Here is a 22,084-nt window from a genome sequence, read left to right on the forward strand (position 1 = left end):
CCGGAAAGCAACATGATTTGAAGTTTACGAAGATCAAATGGCAATACGCAGGATGATTTGGTAGGGCAAGCCTGGAGGAAGGGAAATGAATTACACAGTTATTTCATAGGTCTGGTTTAGAGATGATGAGAGTCTGAACCAAAGCAGCAGAGAGAGAAGACATATTAGAGTTAAAGTCAGTGAGATTTAGTAATGGCATGTGAATGATCACAGTGAGACAGGAATCTAGGGTGACTCCCATGAGACTGGATGAATGATGTGCCATTCACCAAGAAGGAACATAAGATGATGGTGAGGTTTTAGATATACCAAATTTGAGCTGCCTTTGGGATATTGAGGTGAAAATGTCCAGTAAGCAATTAAATAGCCAAATGTTGAGCTTTGAAGAGAGACTGAGAATTGGCAGCTAAAGCATAAAAAAAGGATGAGATTGAGAGAACTCCTTGAAGAAAGAAAGAAGGCCAAAGGGAGGAGAGCTTTGTGACAAGCTAGCCTTTTTGGTAGAGAAAGGTTTATTGTCTTTGTCAAATTTCATGTGAAGGCTAGTTACTCTTTCCAGATTTAACTGTACCACATTGAGACGGTGTGACTCTTAGTGGCTCTGTTTTTAGATGAAAGTGGGAGTCTGTTCGGCAGTGCTTTATGATTTTAGGGCCTCCCTGTACAAATTAATTCTGCCTAAGATGACACCGCAGCCTAAAGGAAGACTTGTGGAGGGCTCTTAGCTGTGTACAGGGGAACAAAATGTCTCCGTCAGATAGAGTGGATTTGGTCTGCATCTGTCTCCCCTGTACTGACAGACCATTTTTCTGTGGAAAACTGAAATTTTCCTCCTGAGGGAGATGATAGCAGCTCTGACTGGGACTCCGGCTGTAGAAAAGGATGGCTAATTGCCATGACACATACCTCCTGATGAGAGTTCACTGGAGGTGATGGTTTAGAGCTGCTGCATGTGGTTAACAATTTGTGCCGTGCTCATTTTGCACAATTGTATGTGTCTTGGTCATGGTGGGGTGGAACATTTTTGCTTTTGTTTAGCCACATTTTATTTTTCCCTGTAACTTTTAAGAGTTGAGTGGTCTGGCAATATTCATTTTTAAGTAAAGTGTAATCAGCACCTTAAAATTAGTGTATTGTCAAAACATCATCTTAAAACAATAGAAGCTAGCCTGGGCAACATGGCAAAACCCTGTCTCTACAGGAAATACAGAAATTAGCCAGGCGTGGTGATGTGCACCTGTAATTCCAGCTACTCGAGAAGTTGAGGTGGGTGGATCGCTTGAGCCAGAGAGGTTGAGTTTACAGTTAGCTGAGATCCAGCCACTGCACTCCAGGCGGGGCAACAGAGTGAGACCCTGTCTCAAAAATAAAAAACCAATGCAAGCTAATAATAGTTTTTGGAAAGTCTCCTACATTCTGAATCAATTTCTATGAAATTTGGTAATATGATCACAGAAATATGCAATTATTGAACAAGGGCTACAGTTTCCTGAGCTTTAGGTTTAGGTCACTTTGTTTTCACTTGCAGCCTGGTGAACAGTCTGAGAGTGAACCTCCAAACTTCCAGCAGCCATTTCTTTCACTGGCAATAATTGGTCTTTTAAATTCATAAATTCTTGGCTAGCTAGTCGTCACTTGTATGTACTGCATATTAAGAAATTGCTATGACAGACTTAAAAGAAAAGTTAAACCTTTTCTCTTGGTTCTTAACCAAGATGTTATGCATCAGAATCACCTGAGGAGCTTCTTCAAGGGGAAAAAAAACGCCCACATTCTGAAGCCCACACATAACATATTCTAAGTCAGTAAATCAGGCAGTGGCATTCCAGTGATCTTAACTCACAGCTGAGAACCACTGCTTAGTGCTGTGTCTCTTTATGGTGTTTATGTTTTAAGAGAAGATATGATGCTTCACCTCATTGCTGTTTCTGTTGACTCCACCTTTAGGTCACAGTAAGGCTGTTAGGGATATTTGCTTCAATACTGCAGGAACACAGTTCCTCAGCGCAGCCTATGACAGGTATCTTAAGCTCTGGGACACTGAGACAGGTAAGAGTTCACTTATGCTAATACATATTCATCTTACAAGTTATCGTTTATGTATGAAATGGTGTGAGTAGTCTTCTGTGGCCAAATGGCACCTTCTCTAACTGCTGATTCTCTTACCATTCACTGTCAGCAAATATCACAGAATACATTTGTAGAGTTGAAACTGAGCATAAGTAGCTCTTTTACTGTGAAACTTGTTTCCACCAGATAGAGTTTATAAAGCAAACATATTGACAGATAAGCAAAGTCAAAATCTTGTATAGGCCATCTAATTGATCTTTCTGTTCCCCTACATCATCTCGCACTGTGCACTGCACATAACAGAAGTGCAATAAATGTCTAATGAACAAAATTAAATGTGTTTGCACAAATTGATTAAAATGTAGGTCTAAACTTTCACAGGCCAGTTGGTTTTATATATTCACAGCCATACTAATTGCTGCTTATTAATTGATTCACATTAATATGTTGTGGCTAGTATAATTTTATGTAATTAGAAAAATCATCTTATTATCTTATTGTCTTATTATCATTACCCTTACTGTATTTGAAGGGTAATGATAATAGTTAATATTTATTAAACGTCATCTAATAGGCATAATTGCTAAGCATTGATATTCAGTATCTCCTTCGATCTTAATTTATCCCTATGAGGTAAGTACTATTATTAGATTATAGATACGGAAACTGAGGCTTAAAGAGCTAACTTTTTCAGGGTCACACAGCTAGTAAGTGGCAGACTTGGTTTCAAACGAAGCTCTCTCTGATGCCAAAGCCCATGTTCTTCAGCACTTTAGCAGTGGTTCTCAGTTCTGGCCACACATTATAATCATCTGAAGAGCTTTAATGTTACTGATACCTGAGTCCCACCTTCAGAGGTATTTACGTAATTGGTACAGTGTATAGACTAGATGATTGTACCGTGTAGCCAACGCTGAGAGACTACCATTTTGCAGGTTCTTTTAAAAATCAAGATAAAATATACATACAGTAAAATGTATGAAGTGCCTAAATATTCAGTGATTTTTTTTTTTTTTGTAAACATACCTATGCAGTTGTCTACCACCAAGATCAAGATATAGAATATTTCCAGCACTCAGTAAAGGTTTCTTATGCCCTTTTCCAGTCTGTGCCCACTCCCAGTAACCATGGTAACCACTTCTGTCATCACAGATTCATTTTTCCTCTTCTTAAACTTCTTATATATGAAATCATACCATTTTTTCTCTTTTGTTTCTAGCTCCAGCATAATGTCTGAGAGTCCCTCATGGCTTATACCAATAGTTTGATCTTTTTTATTGCTTGCACTATTCCATTATATGAATGAAGTTATAATTTATTTATTCTACAATTGGTAGTGCAGATTTACTTTTGAAAAAATTATTTTTAATCATTAAAAATCTGTGAAAAAGAACAAATGTAGTTTACAGTAAAGAGCAAGCAGGCAGCCCTTCTTCAAAATTTATTAAGCTGGTGACCTCTAGATCTTAATCTCACAGTCATCTTTAAGTGGTCAAATTTATTTTACCTATTTAATTTGAGTCTTTGGTTTTAGGACAGTGTATATCAAGATTTACAAACCGAAAAGTACCTTATTGTGTCAAATTCAATCCTGATGAAGATAAGCAAAATCTCTTTGTGGCTGGGATGTCTGATAAGAAGATTGTGCAAGTAAGTTTTTCACAGTATTTTGTTAAGACTCCTAAGCTTTATGTTGTATAAGGGGATGGAATAAGTTAATAAGCTAATATTACTCATTTAATGTTTGCTACTTTTAGGGACGGCTGATGCACCATTCTTAGAAAAATTTACATTTATAAAAACATCATGTTGAAGATCTTCTCCTTCTCTACTTTCCAGAATTATGGTCTTTCATAAATCCACTCTACTTCTGTCTTTACCTTTTTTCTTGCTTGATATACAGTGGGACATTCGAAGTGGAGAAATTGTGCAGGAATATGATCGGCATTTGGGAGCTGTCAACACCATCGTTTTTGTGGATGAGAATAGGAGATTTGTGAGCACATCTGATGATAAAAGCCTTAGAGTTTGGGAATGGTGAGTTTCCATCAGTACAAAATGTGATTTATATAAAGCAAGCAGTTAAAAATTATATCGACAAAGATGAAGCCTGATAATATGGAACCATTGAATATTTTTTGCAACTGTGATCCTGGCTTGCCAATCAAACTTTTAACTATGTAAATACTGACAATGTGGAGATTAAAATCTAAACATGCTACCATTTATAATCTTTGGATAGTCTTTTCAAAGGATGTGTATCTTGAGTTGTTTTTCTTATAGTGATGCTGGATTTGTATTTTGCTGTCTTACATTCTTTATTAGGTTCCTTATTCATCTCTGTAAAATAACTGGCAAGGAGGAGGGGGATTGAGCATGAGATCGTGGCCCTAGAACCACCCAAAGAAAGTAGTGGCGTATATCTTAATTTTTTTAAATGTCCACTTTTTATGATTATTCAGTACTGAAAGATGCCCCATGTATTAGTCTGTTTTCACACTACTGATAAAGACATACGTGAGACTGGGCAATTTATAAAAGAAGGCTTAATGAACTTAAGTCCCACATGGCTAGGGAGGCCCCACAACCATTGATGAAGGAGAAAGGCCCTTTTTTTTTTTTTTTTTTTTTGAGATGGAGTCTCACTCTGTCGCACAGGCTGGAGTGCACCAGCGTGATCTCGGCTCATTGCAGGCTCTGCCTTCCAGATTCACGCCATTCTCCTGCCTCAGCCTCCCGAGTAGCTGGGACTACAGGTGCCCGCCACCACACTCAGCTCATTTTTTGTATTTTTAGTAGAGACGGGGTTTCATTGTGTTAGCCAGGATGGTCTTGATCTCCTGACCTTGTGATCCGCACACGTCGGCCTCCCAAAGTGCTGGGATTACAGGCGTGAACCACCACGCCTGGCCAGAAAGGCACTTCTTACATGGCGGCAGCAAGAGAGAGAATGAGAGCCAAGTGAAAGGGGTTTCGCTTCATAAAACCATCAGATCTTGTGTGACTGATTCGCTACCATGCGAGAACAGTATGGGAGAAACCATCCCCATGAGTCAGTTATCTCCCACAGGGTCGCGCCAACAATACATGGGAATTATGGAAGTACAATTCAAGATGAGATTTGGGAGGGGACACAGAACCAAACCATGTAACCCCGTATCATCACTCTGGTACAAATGTTTTACTTATAGAATATAGTCATATATTGGTTAATTGTACTTTCCTAGGGAAAAAAATACTTTTCTAAAGTTAAGCAATATACTAGTTTCATTACATATCATTGTGTGTTCTATAATTTAGTTGCAAAAAAATGCTTACTAACCTTTTTGTTAAAATGAATGAATGAATGGAAACCAGTCAGTTATGAAGCACAGCTCAGCCATGAGTCCTCCTAGCAAGGACTAAAAAGTGTATCTTTCCATCCCCCACAAGTTTTTCTGCTTTAACAAGTGGAAAGCCTTGAACCACAGCCAGTGGTTTCCTCTTTATACCTAAGTCCCTTTGGGGACCTGAGCAGGTCCCTAACCATTGTCAGGACAATCTGGGTGACTGAACATTTAATGTAATTTAATTGTAGTTTCTCCCACACTCACCACCACCACCACTGCACCCCTTCAGATTATCCCCAAGTAGTGGAGAGTAGTCTTAACATATAGCCCATGTTAGAGACTACCTTACAGCTAAGATCTTTCTTACTTCAGAAATGTTTTTTTACAGAGTATCTAATATGGACCCCAAGTTTTATATGAACCACCTTAAATCATTTGCACAGACTCTGGAGAATAAACATACATATACATGTTCTGTTTTGTTTTATGTACTTTAACAGTTTGATCATACTCAAACTTTCTGATGTTTCTACCTTCAGATATTTTCAAGTTTAAATGTAGAGTGGTATAAAAGAAGTTGGTAAATATTTAAACAATCGAGCAATTACAGGGCTTAAGGATATGTGTATGTGGGTGTTCTAAAGTAAAACATTGGTCAGCAAAGAATTTTTGTTAAACTAATGGTAATGTTAGTATGTTTCTTTTTTTTTTATTTCCTCTCAGATCTTAGGAAATACTCCTAAAAAGTCATGATACTGTTTTGTTATAAATGACGTCATTCTTTAGATTTTACTTTAACTTGGCTGGGCACAATGGCTCATACCTATAATTCCAGCACTTTGGGAGGCTGATTTGAGTGGATCGCTTGAACCCAGGAGTTCGAGACCAGCCTGGGTTCTTGAACCCCATCTCTACAAGAAATAAAAAAATTAGCTAGTGTGGTGGCACAGGCCTGTAGTCCCAGCTACCCGGGAGGCTGAGGCAGGAGGATTGCTTGTGCCTGGGAGGTCGAGGCTGCCGTGGTCTATGCTTGTGCCACTGCACTCTAGCTTGTGTGACAGAGCAAGACCCCATCTGAATAAAAAAATTAAAAATTATAAATAAATATGTAATTTTAAAAAAACAGATTGCAGGCTGGGCACGGTGGCTCACACCTATAATCCTAGCACTTTGGGAGGCCAAGGTGGGTAGATCACGAAGTCAGGAGTTCAAGACCAGCCTGGCCAACATGGTAAAATCCCATCTCTAGATATGGTGGTGTGCACCTGTGATCCCAGGTACTTGGGAGGCTGAGGCAGGAGAATCGCTTAAACCTGGGAGGTGGAGGTTACAGTGAGCCGAGATTGCACCATTGCACTCCAGCCTGGGCAACAGAGCGGGACTCCGTCTCAAAAACAAAAAAAAACAACAACAAAAAACAGATTTCAGTTTAACCGTTACTATGAGAGCCTTTCTGACCAGTCCTCAGATAAGATTAGGTGCCTCCTCTCTATCATCCCACACTGTCATTGGCTTTCCACAGCTTTTAGCATACTTCAAGTGCTTGTTTATTTGTTCTCTTTCCTGACAAGTTCTTAACCATGAAAGAAAGAACAGTATGAGTCATGCTTACTGTCTGTTCCCAACACAGTGCCTGGCACACAATATGTGCTGAATCTCTAAAGAAGTCATTATTGGTATAATTATCAATGATGTTACACTGATTGAGCTCTTTCTATATGCCAGTCACTATGCTAAGCATTTCACCTGAACCATCTGATTTAGTGTGCAAAGCAATCTTATAAGATAGGTACATTTGTTATTCCCATTTTATGTATAAGGAAGTTAATATAGTTTAAGTAATTTGGCCAAGGTTATATAGGACACGAAAGGGCCAGAGTTCACACTCTGATCAAACTGATTCCAAAGCTTGTTTTTTGTGTTTTAAGAGACAGGATCTCACTCTGTTGCCTAGACTAGATGTAGTGGTGCAGTCATAGCTTGCTGCAACCTTGTACTACTGGGCTCTGGGCTCAAGCGACCTCCTCCCTTAGACTCCTGAGTGACTGGGACTACAGGTGCATGCCACCATGCCAGGCTAATTTTTAAGTTTTTTGTAGAAACAGGGTCTCACTCTGTTTGCTGGGCTGGTCACAAACTACTGGCCTCACAAAACTTGAATTCTTGATCATGTGGATGGATAGTTAGATGAATGAGGGGACTGGTAAGGAGAGAAGGTAGTAATAACTTGTATTTGATTTGATTAGTGAGAAAGTAATAAATGTGAGGGTCTGTCCTGCTACAAAGACAAGTAGGAAGCAAAACCAGCTCAGGAGCCCCGGAACTGTGCGTCACTGCATAAATCATCCCTAAGAGCAATTACTAGTGATGGCCACTTGCTTAGGAGAGGAAGGGACGCCCTGACCTCCGCAAAGTGACAGCTGACCTCCTCTCTGGGAAAATTAGCAACACTGGGGCCTTCAGACAAGTGGTGTTTGCCAAACTTTTATACTCTGTACCTGCTTAGAGTACCATAATAATACAAGAAAAGGAAACTTGGCTTTCTTAAGTAAAACTATACAAACTAACTGTATTATGTTCTAAAGGAGAATAAAAGACTGTATTAGATATTCAGCAACTTTTTTTTTTTTTGAGGGAGTGTCTCACTCTGTCACCTACGCTGGAGTGCAGTGGCACAATCTTGGCTCACTGCAACCTCCACCTCCTAGGTTCAAGTGATTCTACTGCCTCAGCCTCCCAAGTACTGGGACTACAGACATGCGCCACTACGCTTAGCTAATTTTTGTATTTTTAGTAGAGACAGGGTTTCACCATGTTAGCCAGGATGGTCTCAATCTCTTGACCTCATGATCCGCCCACCTTGGCCTCACTAAGTGCTGGGATTACAGGCATGAGCCACCGCACCGGGCCAACTCATGGTATTTTAATTGACCAAATGCATGAAATGTCATAGACGTGTTTTCTCCAGAAGGTATTTATTTTGGTAAAATATTTCTTAAAGAAAATTTTATGGAAGTTGACACTACTGTTTATATTTTAGCTTTAAAAATTCATAGACATTTATTAGGTTTTTTTTTGGTGAATTCATTTTTAAACGAGATTATTTGCAAGATATGAATTACTAGCTTATTATACTGAGTTACAGTATCCAATTAGAAAATAGTGCTGTGTTTGTTTGTTTATTTTTGCGATGGAGTCTCACTCTGTCGCTCAGGCTGGAGTGTCGAGTGCAGTGGCATGATCTCGGCTCACTGCAGCCTTCGCCCCCTGGCTTCAGGCAATTTTCCTGCCTCAACCTCCCGAGTAGCTGGGATTACAGGCCTGTGCCACCACACCCAGCTAATTTTTGTATTTTTAGTAGAGACAGGGTTTTGCCATGTTGGCCAGGCTGGTCTCAAACTCCTGGCCTCAGGTGGTCCACCCGTCTTGGCCTCCCAAAGTGCTGGGATTGCAGGTGTGAGCCACCGTGCCGAGCCATGTTGTGTTTATGCCTAGCAGGCATTGTTGCTAGAAATAATGAAGTCCACAGCGTAGTTCCAATTCTTCTTCCAAGCTCCTGGTATGAAGATTCCTTGAAATAAGGTATCCATTTGAATTTCTTTGTTTACTTTTGTTAACACATTGATCAATATGAACCTGGAATACAGTTAATTTAGAAAATTCTCATGTTTTAATTCATATTGTAAAATAACTAACCACTAACAATAAGTACAAGGAAGGAAGAAACAAGCCTTTTGTCGATCGCAGATCTTTTTAATACATTTGAGTCATTCTAAATGTCAGTTCTCATTGGTACCATAGAGGTTTATAAAGGGTTGGAGATCTGACAAATGATGTTATTCCCCAGGTTATACCTGAAGATGTTTTCCTCTGACCACGACCCTGATAGAAGTTTCTTCTAGTCATTTGCTCCTTCTGCTGGATGGATGGATAAATAGAGAAAATCCTTATATTAAGGCACATTATTATTGTTTTACAGTTAACCAGAGTATTGGAACTTGAAACAGGGTTTGAAATTGAAATTGCTGCTGTATAATCTGTGTTACTCATCAGATTACATTTCCCACACATTACTCTGTAAAAAATATTTCTGGTTTCATGAAAAGCAACAAGACCAAAACTCCTTTCAGAAAAGGATTTTTAGCTTGGAGAATATTGAAAATGAAAAGGCGCTTAGAACTTTTGATGGTTCTAAATTTAGGTGGCTAGTTTTTGATTTTTTTTTCTTTCATTCTTTGTATCACTCACATGAGTTTTTTTTTTTTTTTAATGTTTTTTCTCCTTCACCAAACACATTTGAAATGCTTTACATGTAAACTGAAAATAGTCCAGGTACCAAGCATTTATTTATCATAATTTATCATCATTTCTGGATGGGCTAGACCAGCTCACAGATCCCGACAGCTTTGCCTGCCATCCTCCTGCATTGCTGCAGGCTCTTTAACACTCTCACCCCCTCGAGTTAAGGTTGACTGGCTGGTAAAATAACACTTCCCCCAGGCTTGCCTCAGACATCTTGCTTTGCCCTACCATGGTACATTTTTAATTGATTTATTTATTTTTACTTCAACAGCTTTTGGACTAAAAATGGGTTTTGGCTACATGGATGAATTATATCGTGATGAATTCTGAGATTTTAGTGTACCCGTTGCCATGGTACATTATTAAAGAACTTTTAGTAACAGATTTTCTAACATAAAGGCCAGGTTTAAATCAAATAGAAAACAACATCACTGTCACTGTTATAATGACCATGGAAAGTCATTTATGAAGTACAAGATTCACCATAAGCAATACAGTGTCATCTTGTGATTTTTCTTCTTCCAGAAAGTTTCATGAAAGATTTATTAAATACATAATTTCAAGAGTTTGCTTTTATTTGCATATTATTCCTTTGTTCCAGAGATAATTCTTCAGAAGGTACTTTATAAAAATTGCTTATTCCGATATCCTATTTAAAATTTTTAGGGATATCCCTGTGGATTTCAAGTATATAGCAGAACCCAGTATGCACTCAATGCCTGCAGTGACTTTGTCTCCAAATGGTGAGTTCGTGTGTAGGTTGTATTTTTAAATGAGCTTTTAAGATACGGTGTGATTTCTGTATTCAAAAGAACTTTGGCCCCTTCCTTCTTGGGAAAGTTTGTCACAGTGCCATTACTTGTATAAGGTAATCTTTACAATATTAGAAAGAATTACTGGCTTTCATATGTAAGTCACCTCACCTACTTTTCTGTGTCTTTTTTTAAATAAAAATTAAAAAATGATTTACTGCTAACCTTGATTGAACATCAGAAGATTTCTGTTTAACAATCAGTTTTCTTTTCTTTTCTTTTCTTTTCTTTTCTTTTTTTTTCTTTTTTTAAGAAACAAGGGTCTCCCTTTGTTGCCCAGCCTAGTCTCAAACTCTTGGGCTCAAGTTATCCTCCCTCCTCAGCCTCCCGAGGTGCTGGGATTACAGGCCTAAACCACTATGCCCGGCCAGAGTTTTCTTTTCTCATTCTCCTTCCAAACAGAATCACGTTCAGTACATTATTTAATAATGATTGGCCAAGGCAGGAGAATCACTTGACCCCAAGAGTTTGAGACTAGCCTGGGCAACATAGAGAGACCTCGTCTCTACAAAATAAAATTTTAAAAATCACCTGGCGTGGTGGTGCACGTTTGTAGTTCTAGCTACTTGGGAGGCCGAGATGGGCAGTTTGCTTGAGTCAGGAGGTTGACTATGATTGCATGACTATACTCCAGCCTGGGCAACAGAGCAAGACCCTTCTCTCTAAAAAAAATAATAATAATGGTTTATTGTAATCTCTTTCAGGGGATAGGAAATTTTGGTCTGATTCTTTATAATGAGAACACTTTAGCAATTCACTATAAAAAATTTTCTCAGGCAAAAATTAAAAAGATAAATCTATTTAATATTGTTTAATCCATTGTCTTCAGTACAAGATAATTTGTGCTACAGATATACTGACAATATACTGATGTAATTATAGCTCTACATGAGAGTCTTAAAGTGAGGGTTCTGATATTTGGGGGACATTGTCATCGAAGCCACTGTCAACTCACATAATGGGGCAAGGAAGAGTTTTGTGTTCCATCAGGGCCTCTGACACAAGCAAATGGTAATAGTTGTCAAATGCTCTATCTTTTTTATAAGAAAAGCAACCTAAGTGAATCCTTTTTTGATAATTGCTAGATTATATACTTCATCACTGTGCATCTACATTTCACGTAGCTTATTTTTAAACCACCTGTTACAAATTTTGTGCCCATCTTGAACAAGGCCATTTACCCACTCAGGCATTGAGTCTATTTCCTTACTTAGTAATGTTTACATGTACTGTTGGCCCTTCGTGTCCATGAGTACCACATCCTGGGATTCAACCAGCACGAGTCCAGAATATTCAACAAAACAAACAGTAAAAAATAACAATATAACAATTAAAAATACAAATTAAAAAACACAGGATAGCAACTAGGTACAAAGCATGTATGTTGTATTAGGCATTATAAGTAATCGAGAGGTGATTTAATATATACAGGAGATATGTGTAGGTTATATGCAAATACTATGCCATTTTATATAAGGGACTTGAGCATCTGTGGATTTTGGTATTGGGTAGGGAGTGCAGATTCTGGAACCAGTTCCCAACAGATACCAAGGAATGACTGTATATAGGGTGGAAGTATAGTCATGCATTCCTAACAACAAGGGTACTTGTGAGAAATGCAGCATTAGGTGATTTTGTCATTTTATGAACATCATACAGAGTACTTACACAAACCTAGATGGTATAGCCTACTTACCCCAGGCTGTATGGTATAGCCTCTTGCTCCTAGGCTCTACCCCTGTATGGCATGTTGCTGTTCTGAATAATCTAGTCAGTGGTAAGCATTTGTGTATTGAAACATATCTAAATATAGAAAAGATACAGTAAAAATTTGGCTCTATAATCTTATGAGACCACTGTCATATGTGTGGTCCATCATTGACCGAAAGATTGTTAAGTGGCGCATGACTATAGACACTGCAGTTTAGGCTCTAGGGGCTTTGATGAGAAAAGCCTTGTGAGGCTAAGTAGAGAAAAGCATTGTGGCTGTTAAAAAAGTTACTATAATTTTTTAAAATTACCTCTTTTTTTGTATAGTTTTATTTTATAACCCTAGGCTTTCTCACCAGTTAATCTTTCTTTATTCCATAATTACCACAGGTAAGTCTCTTTCTCCTATTTCCCATAGTTCTGTTGTCTATACTTACTATAAATTCATTTCATTTCATAACTTTTAGCTTATTTCTTTAACATGAAACTTGGAATTTCTATATTTCCTTATTCTTTTAAAAAAAAAAGCTTTTATATGAGAGTGCTCAATGATATAGGATTGTATATGCAAAAGCCTTTAGTTTATATATTAATACCTCTTGCCAGTGACATATTTGTAACACTTTACAGGTGGTATAGTAAATTTATTTTTTAGTGTTATAAAGTATTTGGGAGCAAAAGTTATATTAATCACAGTGAACATATTTAAAATAAAAAGTTTTAAAAAATGTTTTAGTCTTTCTCTAAAATACCTCATTTATTGAATTTACAGGAAAATGGCTAGCATGCCAATCAATGGACAACCAAATCTTAATTTTTGGAGCACAGAACAGATTTAGATTAAATAAGAAAAAAATTTTTAAGGGCCATATGGTAGCAGGCTACGCTTGTCAGGTGGACTTTTCACCAGACATGAGGTAAGTTTAAAACTTCTAACCCGTTCTAGTATTCAAATATGATATAAACTGTTGTTGTACAAATAACACTTTACACATCACTCTCACATAATATATTTTTATGAAAACTCGATAATCTGTTAACATTTTCAAAATGCTGGCTATAAAGGCGAGAACAAATTAGGAAAATTACATTTTGCTTTTTTTAGGTTCTTGCTTTAGTATATTCCCTTCTATTACTTAGGCTTATGCCCTTTAGTCACCTAATAAATCCCTGTCAATATAACCAAAGTCTTATTTTCTCTCTGCTTTTCTAAGCAAGACTAGAAGTGCTATAATCACTGTATTGCTATGACTGAATGAACACCAGAAGAATTAATTGTGTATTACAGTGTTGCAGTTACAGCTTCACTACAGCTTGTCTGTGCTGAAACCTCTAATCCAGCTTTTGAATATTTCTAGGTCACACTGGATTTGTGAAGCCTACAGCATGATTCTTAGTTAAAATGTATAGGTAGAAGTAATTTAGAAATCCCAGTAACTTTGTATGTTTAGCTTAGTAATTGGGCCTACCTCTGATTCAGTCTTAGATGTATTCAAAAGATATTAAAGCCAAAAAGTAATTATGAAAGTGGTAGAGCTACTATGATGGAATCGATCTAAAAGTGTTCCCTAGCTATATGTGGAATTGGTTCTCCAATCTCTGTTTCTGACTATCTAGAGACTGATTGTGTAACCTCATTCATTATGGCCCCTGGGACTCCCAGTCTTCCCAGTTAAAAATAATTTTCTACTCTTAGATTGGTTGGGAGGTTTTTTAAAATAGAATTTCAAATTGTAGACTGCTTCATGTTCTACCTGTTATTCTGAGTATTGTATATTTGCATTGGATTTTTTTTTAATGTTAATGTGAAAAGACAGTATCTTCCCCTATTCTTCATTCACCTTACCAGGTTAAGGTATTTGAATAATTTGAATTTATTTTTCTTCCCATTATAGTTATGTGATTTCAGGAGATGGAAATGGAAAATTAAACATTTGGGACTGGAAGACCACAAAACTCTACAGTCGATTTAAAGCTCATGATAAAGTGTGTATAGGTGCAGTGTGGCATCCTCATGAAACTTCTAAGGTCATAACATGTGGTTGGGATGGTCTCATTAAATTGTGGGATTAATTAGATTAATCCTTAAACTAGCTAGGATCATTTTTGATCCATTGTCATATTTAATGTATTTAATTATTAAATGTATCAGATGATAACTTGATTTACAGATAATGTTGATGACATTGACCCATTGTTTAAAAAAAGAAACTGTAAATTTGACGTAATTTCATTTGCAACTTAATTTTGTTCTTTATAAATGTTATTTATACAGAAAATGGCTATTGACTTTCTATTTGACAAGTAGTTACAATTGGCAAGCAGTTTGAGTTTATACCGATGACATACCGAAAGCATCCTTTTGGAGTCAAGAAAGAATCCCTAGTGGATTTGGGATTCTAGAGGAGGTAATGTAATTAATTATTCAGAAAAATACCATGTATTTACCTCTTCAGCCAAAAGGGCAGTAAAGAATAGGGATAATATAATTTAATGTAAATTTGGAAGAGGGAAAAAACCACCCAGTTACTGTCCCCATTATTTTCACTGGGTCAAGTTCTAATCTTTTGGCTTCATGAGTTCCACTCCCTTTGATGACACATGTTGTGTATTTTTAGTTGTAAAGCAGTAATCTTCTTTAACTGCATCATTCCTCTAATTATAAACAATGAAAAATAAAAATCAGTCCAGAGTTCTTTCGTTGACTTAATTCCTGATCAGTATAGACAGGACTGTATGTATTTAATCAGAGAATTACATTATATCTGAAGATGGAACTCAGGAGGATGCACCAAGACTTTGAATTTTATTTACATTCACTGTCAGTAAAGACCTAGCTACACTTTGAGAAATCAAGATCTCCTAGGTCATTGCTTCGCAGCTGTAATTACTGAAATCCTCCTCAGAGGAGATAAAGTACGATGGGTAGAGTCCAAGATGTCAACTTGTAATTTCTTTGAAGCCATGTGTTTTATCTTTAAAATTATTCCTATTTTACCTGTGAATATATACAACAGAACTTTTTAAGATTAAAAAATTTTTTAAACGTCTATGTCTGAAAAAAAAAAAAAAAGTGACACTCCCGGAAGATGGCTAGAGTTCCCCAGTTTGAGAAGCGGTGACCATGGTGGAAAATAGTTTTTAAACATCAGATTATAAAATCAAGATAGGCCAGGCGCAGTGGCACACGCCTGTAATCCCAGCACTTTGGGAGGCTGAGGCAGGTGAATCACCTGAGGTCAAGAGTTCAAGACCAGCCTGGCCAACATAGGAAAACCCCATCTCTACTAAAAATACAAAAATTAGTCAGGCTTGGTGGCGGGCACCTGTAGTCCCAGCTACTCAGAAGGCTGAGAGGCAGGGAGAATTGCTTGAACCCAGGAGCAGAGGTTGCAGTGAGCTGAGATCATGCCTCTGCACTCCAGCCTAGGCGACAGAGTGAGACTCCATCTCAAAAAATAAAAGAAAATCAAGATAACCTCTTGAATGTAGTAGCTCATAGCACTTTAATTTGGCAAGCCATTTTTCCTGTTTTATTATAAGTCTATATTAGATGTTTGAATGTGGTTTGAAATATTTCACTACCATGCTGAAAAAGATTGGTTGATAGCTCTTCGGAGTGCTAACTGGAAGATAAAATCATGTCTCTTGCTGATAACCTAAGAGCATTAAACTCTGAGTCCAGTGAGGTCATAGCAGTGTATGCTCCTTGCCCTTACGGAGTGTCCATTTTTAGAAATTTAGATTTTAAAAGGCCTGGGACATATGACCAGGCCCTATAGCCACATAAAAATAAATTTCATAGAAAAATTAATAAAAGCAGAGAGATATTTTTTGGCACAGAGGCAGGCACCCAAAGAAATACAAACACTGCCTAGCTGCTGCCATTTCTGTAACTGCCCAGAAGGATGACAGATTTCTGAAGGGGAAAGGATTCAGATATGACCTTTTCTTTAGTCCCAACCACTAGTTTTAACAAATGTGAATTATTGAAATGTGAAGGGACAAAAAGAATCATACATTTAAACTGTCTTGTTCAGCACACCAGTATTGTATGTTATAAATCATCATTTCTAAATCTGGATTTATTTTGTTGTGTTTTTGACTGTTTCTAAAGTAAGTGTATATAAAAGTTGTCTCCTTTTTAAAAAGATCATATTTTTAAATAAAGCATTTTTTGTAGAAAGTGCTATCAAAATGTTCATCTTGTTCATCTTTAGTCTCCTTTTAAGTCTTAAGTGTATTGAGACACTAGATTAAGCCATTTGCAGTTTTAAGTGGATCATATGGAGAGAAATGATGCTTTAGAGGTGGATGTGGTTTATTCAGGTATATCAATGGGTTTATGATTATATAATAAAATACACAGCAGTACCCTCAGAGCACATTAAATGTAACACATTCCATATTTATTCATTTAGTGGTGGCACTAAGTCATGATTACACAACATTTTAGAGTACATAAGTGAGTGGGGTTATATTTCAGCATAAAAAGTCTCAAGATCACGTGGTTACTGGACTTAGGTGGTTACCATCTGGCTCCTTTTCCTTTTTGCAGCCTTTTTGTCATATCCAGGACAGATTTCCTTCCTAAAAGTTAGGATAAAAGTGATGCTTTAGTGAAAGATTTACTAGAATGAATATTATATATTGAGTCACAAGCCGGAAATATTTTGTCCTAAACAAGGAGCAAATTTTAAGATTCAAAAACAGGAAGTAGTGTTACACAGCCACATTTCTAAGTAGTTCTTGAGGCTACATTGTAGGGCTGGCTGGTATCCTTGGTATATTTATAAAATACCTGTAAGAAAACATTGACTTTGAACTAGCAAACCCTTAGATGGTAACCATAAATATCACAACACTGAGAACAATTATAGAGACTTTCCTTGAAGAACACTGTTTCTCAGGGTATGGACTGAGAACTGTCTGCATCTGAATTACCTAGGGCTTGCGTTGCTTACTGAGATATAGAATTCAGAAGAAAGTAGGGATTATTTGGGGGAGACATCATGAATTCATGTATGGGAAGGGGTATAAAGTGGCATCCAGGCCCCGGTATCCATCAGCAGTATTAAATGTGGGTCTCAAAGTAAGACCTGGGGAAACTGATTCCATTTATCATCACAGATGCATATTTTTCACATTTTGACATTTTTGAATAGGGCTATAGTTAAATGAATGTCATAGTTTAATGGGCAGCATTCAATTCTTTCTTAGTGTATCGTAAAATAATTGATGAAATACAGTGAAAACAAGGCAAGTACGAAGGGCCTGAGAAGAAGAGAAGATCCAATGGAAGGAAAGTGTCTATTGCAGCACTGGGCTCAAAATTCATGTTGTGAAATGTTTCTTTGATCACTGAGTAAAATGAATGAACTAACTGAAGATTCAAATTTAAAGTATATATTAATATGTATATGTAGACACACAAATACATATCTAATCACTAGAAAGCTTTTTTTTTTGAGACAGAGTTTCAGTCTTGTTCCCCAGGCTGGAGTGCAATGGTGCGATCTCAGCTCACCACAACCTCCACCTCCCAGGTTCAAGCGATTCTCCTGCCTTAGCCTCCCAAGTAGCTGGGATTACAGGCATGCGCCACCACAGCCCAGCTAATTTTGCATTTTTAGTATAGATGGGGTTTCTCCATCTCTTGGTCAGGCTGGTCTCGAACTCCTGACCTCAGGTGATCTGCCTGCCTCAGCCTCCCTCATGGGATTACAGGCATGCGCCACTGCGCCCAGCCAGCTTTTTTTAAATGTAGAATTTTTGTTCCCAACTCAGACCTTCAAATCAAAGTCAGCACTTTTAGCAAGATCCTCAAATGAGAACCACTGAGGTAGAGTCCCGAATTTATCTTGGGCATTTGGGAAACTAGACTATTTGGGACATGTAAAGTAAAAGAGAAATTTAGCTGGTCAAAAATATGCACTGTACATGTGTATATGTGCATGTATATGTGTGTATAATGTATGTGCATAGTATATTTATATATACATGTTCCATATTCATAGTCACTTTAAAAATTGTGGAAACAACCTTCTCAACCTAATTGCAATTTTATCTGGAACTTAAAAGAAGTCACAGACTTGCAGCCAATGCCCTTAGAGTGACTTTATTTTTAGTGACAGTAAGTAAAAGTGAAACTCTTGATTCTACAGCTTCTTATATCTGCAATAGCTGTCTTCAGATGAGTTTCTTTGATTCCCCACTGTCCAGCCTCCAGCATTTTAGATCTGAGGGAGCAACTCGGATCTCCATTTTTTATTTGTTCTAATACACTTCTTCTGTCCAATAGGTATATGTCCGTCATATATGTGATTTCAAATTTTCTAATAGCCAGATTTAAAAGGGACTTAATAATATGTTTTGACATATCCAAAATTTTATCTCAAGATGTACTCAATTATTTTAAAAATTAATATTTTACTTTTTTTTAAATCTGGTATATATTTTACACTTACAGCACATCTCAATTCAGACACTACATTTTCATCAAAGTATTTTATCTTTCATACAAAGTAGATTTACGTGCCCAAATTGTTTCAAACATACTTCAAAGTTTTCCAGTAACTAAACCAAGTGCAGTCACATGTTGCTTAACAACGGGAATAGGTTCTAAGAAATGTATCATGAGGTGATGTCGTTGTCCGAACATCATAGACTTATGTATGTACCAAACCTAGGTGGTATAGCCTACTCCATTGTATAGTTCCATTATCATCTAAAGGGACCACCATCACATGGTGGTCTGTCACCGAGCAAAAGGTTATGTGGCATGTGACTGTATAATATTTTTAATTTAAATGAATTAAAAGTAAATGTAATTTAAAATTTAGTTTCTCAGTTAACCACAGTTTTAAGTGCTCAGTAGCAACATGTGTCTAGAGGCTACCATATTGCACAGTACAGTTCTAGTACCACTTTTTACATAAGAGTGGCTCAGATACTCAGTGTGCTGCCTCATCTTCTGAAAAACATTGTAAGGTTCAATCTGATCATAAAATATCTTATATAAAAAATACAAATGCTTGTATTTTTCTCTGCTACATTTTGGGTAATTTCCTCAGGTCTGTCTTGCAGTTCATTTTAAAGTCTCTTTAGCTGTGTCCAGTGTGCCGTTGTTCCATTAAACTTGTTTCCATGGCTGTTTTTTTCTGAAAGGTGTATTTGTACTTTTTTATATTTACCTGTTCTTTTTCACAGTGTCGTATTTTTTTATGGCTCCTATATAGTCCTTTATGCCTTTAATCATGATAAATCATGTATATTATACCTTCTTTAAGATTGTTATTCTGTTATCTCAAGTTCTTGGGCTGAAAATCACATGGTTTGTTGTGTCTGCTAACTCTACCTCATAGGGTAGAGTTTATTTCCTTGTCAGTTCTAATATTTTATTATGGGTCTTATTTTTCTAAGGAAATACTTTGTAGCCTGGATTGGTGAAAAGTCCTTTCAGAGTGGTTTTGCATCTGCTTCTGCAGTATACCCCTGAGGTATCACCCCTAGAACCTGTTTATTTGTTTTAATTTCCAACTTTTATTTTAAGTTCAAGGGTACATGTGTCGGATGTTCAGGTTTGTTACATGGGTAAACGTGTGCCATGGTGGTTTGCTGCAAAGATCATACTGTTACCCAGGTATTAAGCCCAGCATCCATTATTCTTCCTGATCCTCTCCCTCCTCCCATCCCCCACCTTCCAACAGGCCCCAGTGTGTGTTATTCACCTATGTGTCCTTATGTTCTCATCATTTAGCTCCCACTTAGAAGCGAGAACATACGGCGTTTGGTTTTCTGTTCCTGTGTTAGTTTGCTAAGGATAATGGCCTCCAACTCCATCCATGTCCCTGCAAAGGACATGATCTCATTCCTTTTTATGGCTGCATAGTATTTCAGGGTGTATATATACCACACTTTTTTTTTTTTTTTTTTCACTTTTTTAAACTTTTATTTTAGGTTCAGGGGTACATGTACAGGTTTGTTATATAGGTAAATTTATGTCACGGAGGTTTGTTGTACAGATTATTTCATCACTCAGGTACAAAGCCCAGTACCCAATAGCTATTATTTTCTGCTCCTCTCCCACCTCCCACCCTCCACCCTCAGGTAGGCCTCAGTGTCTGTTGTTCCCCTCATGTCCATGAGTTCTCATCATTTAGCTCTCACTTACAAGTGAGAACATGAGGTATTTAGTTTTCTGTTCCTGTGTTAGTTTGCTATGGATGATGGCCTTCGGCTTCATCCATGTTCCCGCAAAAGACATGATCTCGTTCTTTTTATGGCTGCATAGTATTCCATGGTGTATATGTACCACATTTTCTTTTTTCTTTTTTTTTTTTAAGTGGAAATATATTTTTATTTTTATTTTTTTTAATTTTTTTTTTTATTATTATACTTTGAGTTCTAGGGTACATGTGCATAATGTGCAGGTTTGTTACATATGTATACTTGTGCCATGTTGGTGTGCTGCAGCCATCAACTCGTCAGCACCCATCAACTCGTCATTTACATCAGGTATAACTCCCAATGCAATCCCTCCCCCCTCCCCCCTCCCCATGATAGGCCCCTGTGTGTGATGTTCCCCTTCCCGAGTCCAAGTGATCTCATTGTTCAGTTCCCACCTATGAGTGAGAACATGCGGTGTTTGGTTTTCTGTTCTTGTACCACACTGTCTTTATCCAGTCTCTCACTGATGGGCATTTAGCTTGATTCCATGACTTTGCTATTGTGAATAGTGCTGCAGTGAACATACATGTGCATGTGTCTTTACAATAGAATGATTTATGTATATTTGGGTGTGTACCCAGTAAGGGGATTGCTAGGTTGAATGATATTTCTGCCTCTAGGTCTTTGAGGAATTGCCACACTTGTCTTCCACAGTGATTGAACTGATTTACACTCTCACCAACAGTGTAAAACCGTTGCTTTTTCTCCACAGCCTTGCCAGCATCTGTTGTTTTTTGACTTATTAATAATAACCACTCTGACTGGCGTGAGATAGTATCTCATTGTGGTCTTGATTTGCATTTCTCTAATGATCGGTGATGTTGAGCTTTTTTTCATGTTTGTTGGCCGCATGTATGTCTTCTTTTGAGAAATATCTGTTCGTGTCCTTTGCCCACTTTTTAATGTTTTTTTCTTGTAAATTTGTTTAAGTTCCTTATAGATGCTGGATGTTAGACCTTTTCCAGATGCATAGATTGCAAAAATTTCTCCCTTTCTGTAGGTTGTCTATTCACTCTGACGATAGTTTCTTTTGCTGTGCAGAGCTCTTTAGTTTAATTGGATCCCATTTGTCAATTTTTGCTTTCATTGCAATTGCTTTTGGCATCTTCGTCATGAAATCTTTGCCCGCGCCTATGTCCTGAGTGGTATTTCCTAGGTTTTCTTACAGGGTTTTTATAGTTTTGGGTAGAACCAGTTTTTTATCTTAATTTCTCAGCTTATGGTTTTCCTCATCATGTGATTAGGATAAATTCAACTATTCAACTCCTTGCACAGGCCTGAGGTTTCACTTTCTCATAAATACTTTTCTTTGTACTCAGAGCTATAAGCAGAGATAAGCGTCCTTGTGCTGGTGGATGTAGAATTTTTAAGTCCATTTTTCACTGAGGTTGTAGTCCTCTAAGGGTCCTCTTTGCTATAGGTGTCCTTAGCCCCAATCCTTTCTCCCCAGTACCAGGTCTTATCTGGTGCTCTAGCCTCTATCCATTACTGGTTACACTAAACTCCAAGGGCTACTACAATGTAGGTTCTTGTCTACCTGTGTGGCTCTAGGCTCCCTCCCTCTGGGCTTTTGTATCTGTAAAATGTGTTCTTCTTAGACATTCAGTCATACACACACACACATACACACAC

At 37.5% G+C, this 22,084-nt stretch overlaps 2 protein-coding genes across 3 annotated transcripts in view; one reads left to right on the forward strand and one right to left on the reverse strand.

Annotated features, from left to right (window-relative positions):
• CDC40 (cell division cycle 40) overlaps positions 1-16,421 on the forward strand; it is a 50,008-nt gene extending 33,587 nt beyond the window's left edge. Inside the window, exons 10-15 of the mRNA XM_005551576.4 lie at positions 1,948-2,049; positions 3,605-3,720; positions 3,974-4,107; positions 10,368-10,444; positions 12,996-13,140; positions 14,119-16,421. Coding sequence (XP_005551633.1) covers positions 1,948-2,049; positions 3,605-3,720; positions 3,974-4,107; positions 10,368-10,444; positions 12,996-13,140; positions 14,119-14,296 — 752 coding nt within the window. The 3' untranslated portion in view covers positions 14,297-16,421. The remainder of the gene's footprint in view (positions 1-1,947; positions 2,050-3,604; positions 3,721-3,973; positions 4,108-10,367; positions 10,445-12,995; positions 13,141-14,118) is intronic.
• Positions 16,422-16,615: 194 nt separating this feature from the next.
• Positions 16,616-22,084, reverse strand: part of METTL24 (methyltransferase like 24) — a 123,572-nt gene continuing 118,103 nt past the window's right edge. For both annotated transcript variants that reach the window (XM_074036882.1, XM_045391664.3), the window contains one exon: positions 16,616-16,813. In XM_074036882.1, coding sequence (XP_073892983.1) covers positions 16,790-16,813 — 24 coding nt within the window. In that variant the 3' untranslated portion in view covers positions 16,616-16,789. The remainder of the gene's footprint in view (positions 16,814-22,084) is intronic.

The sequence above is a fragment of the Macaca fascicularis genome, chromosome 4 (assembly GCF_037993035.2).
Source record: "Macaca fascicularis isolate 582-1 chromosome 4, T2T-MFA8v1.1".
Lineage (NCBI taxonomy): Eukaryota > Metazoa > Chordata > Mammalia > Primates > Cercopithecidae > Macaca > Macaca fascicularis.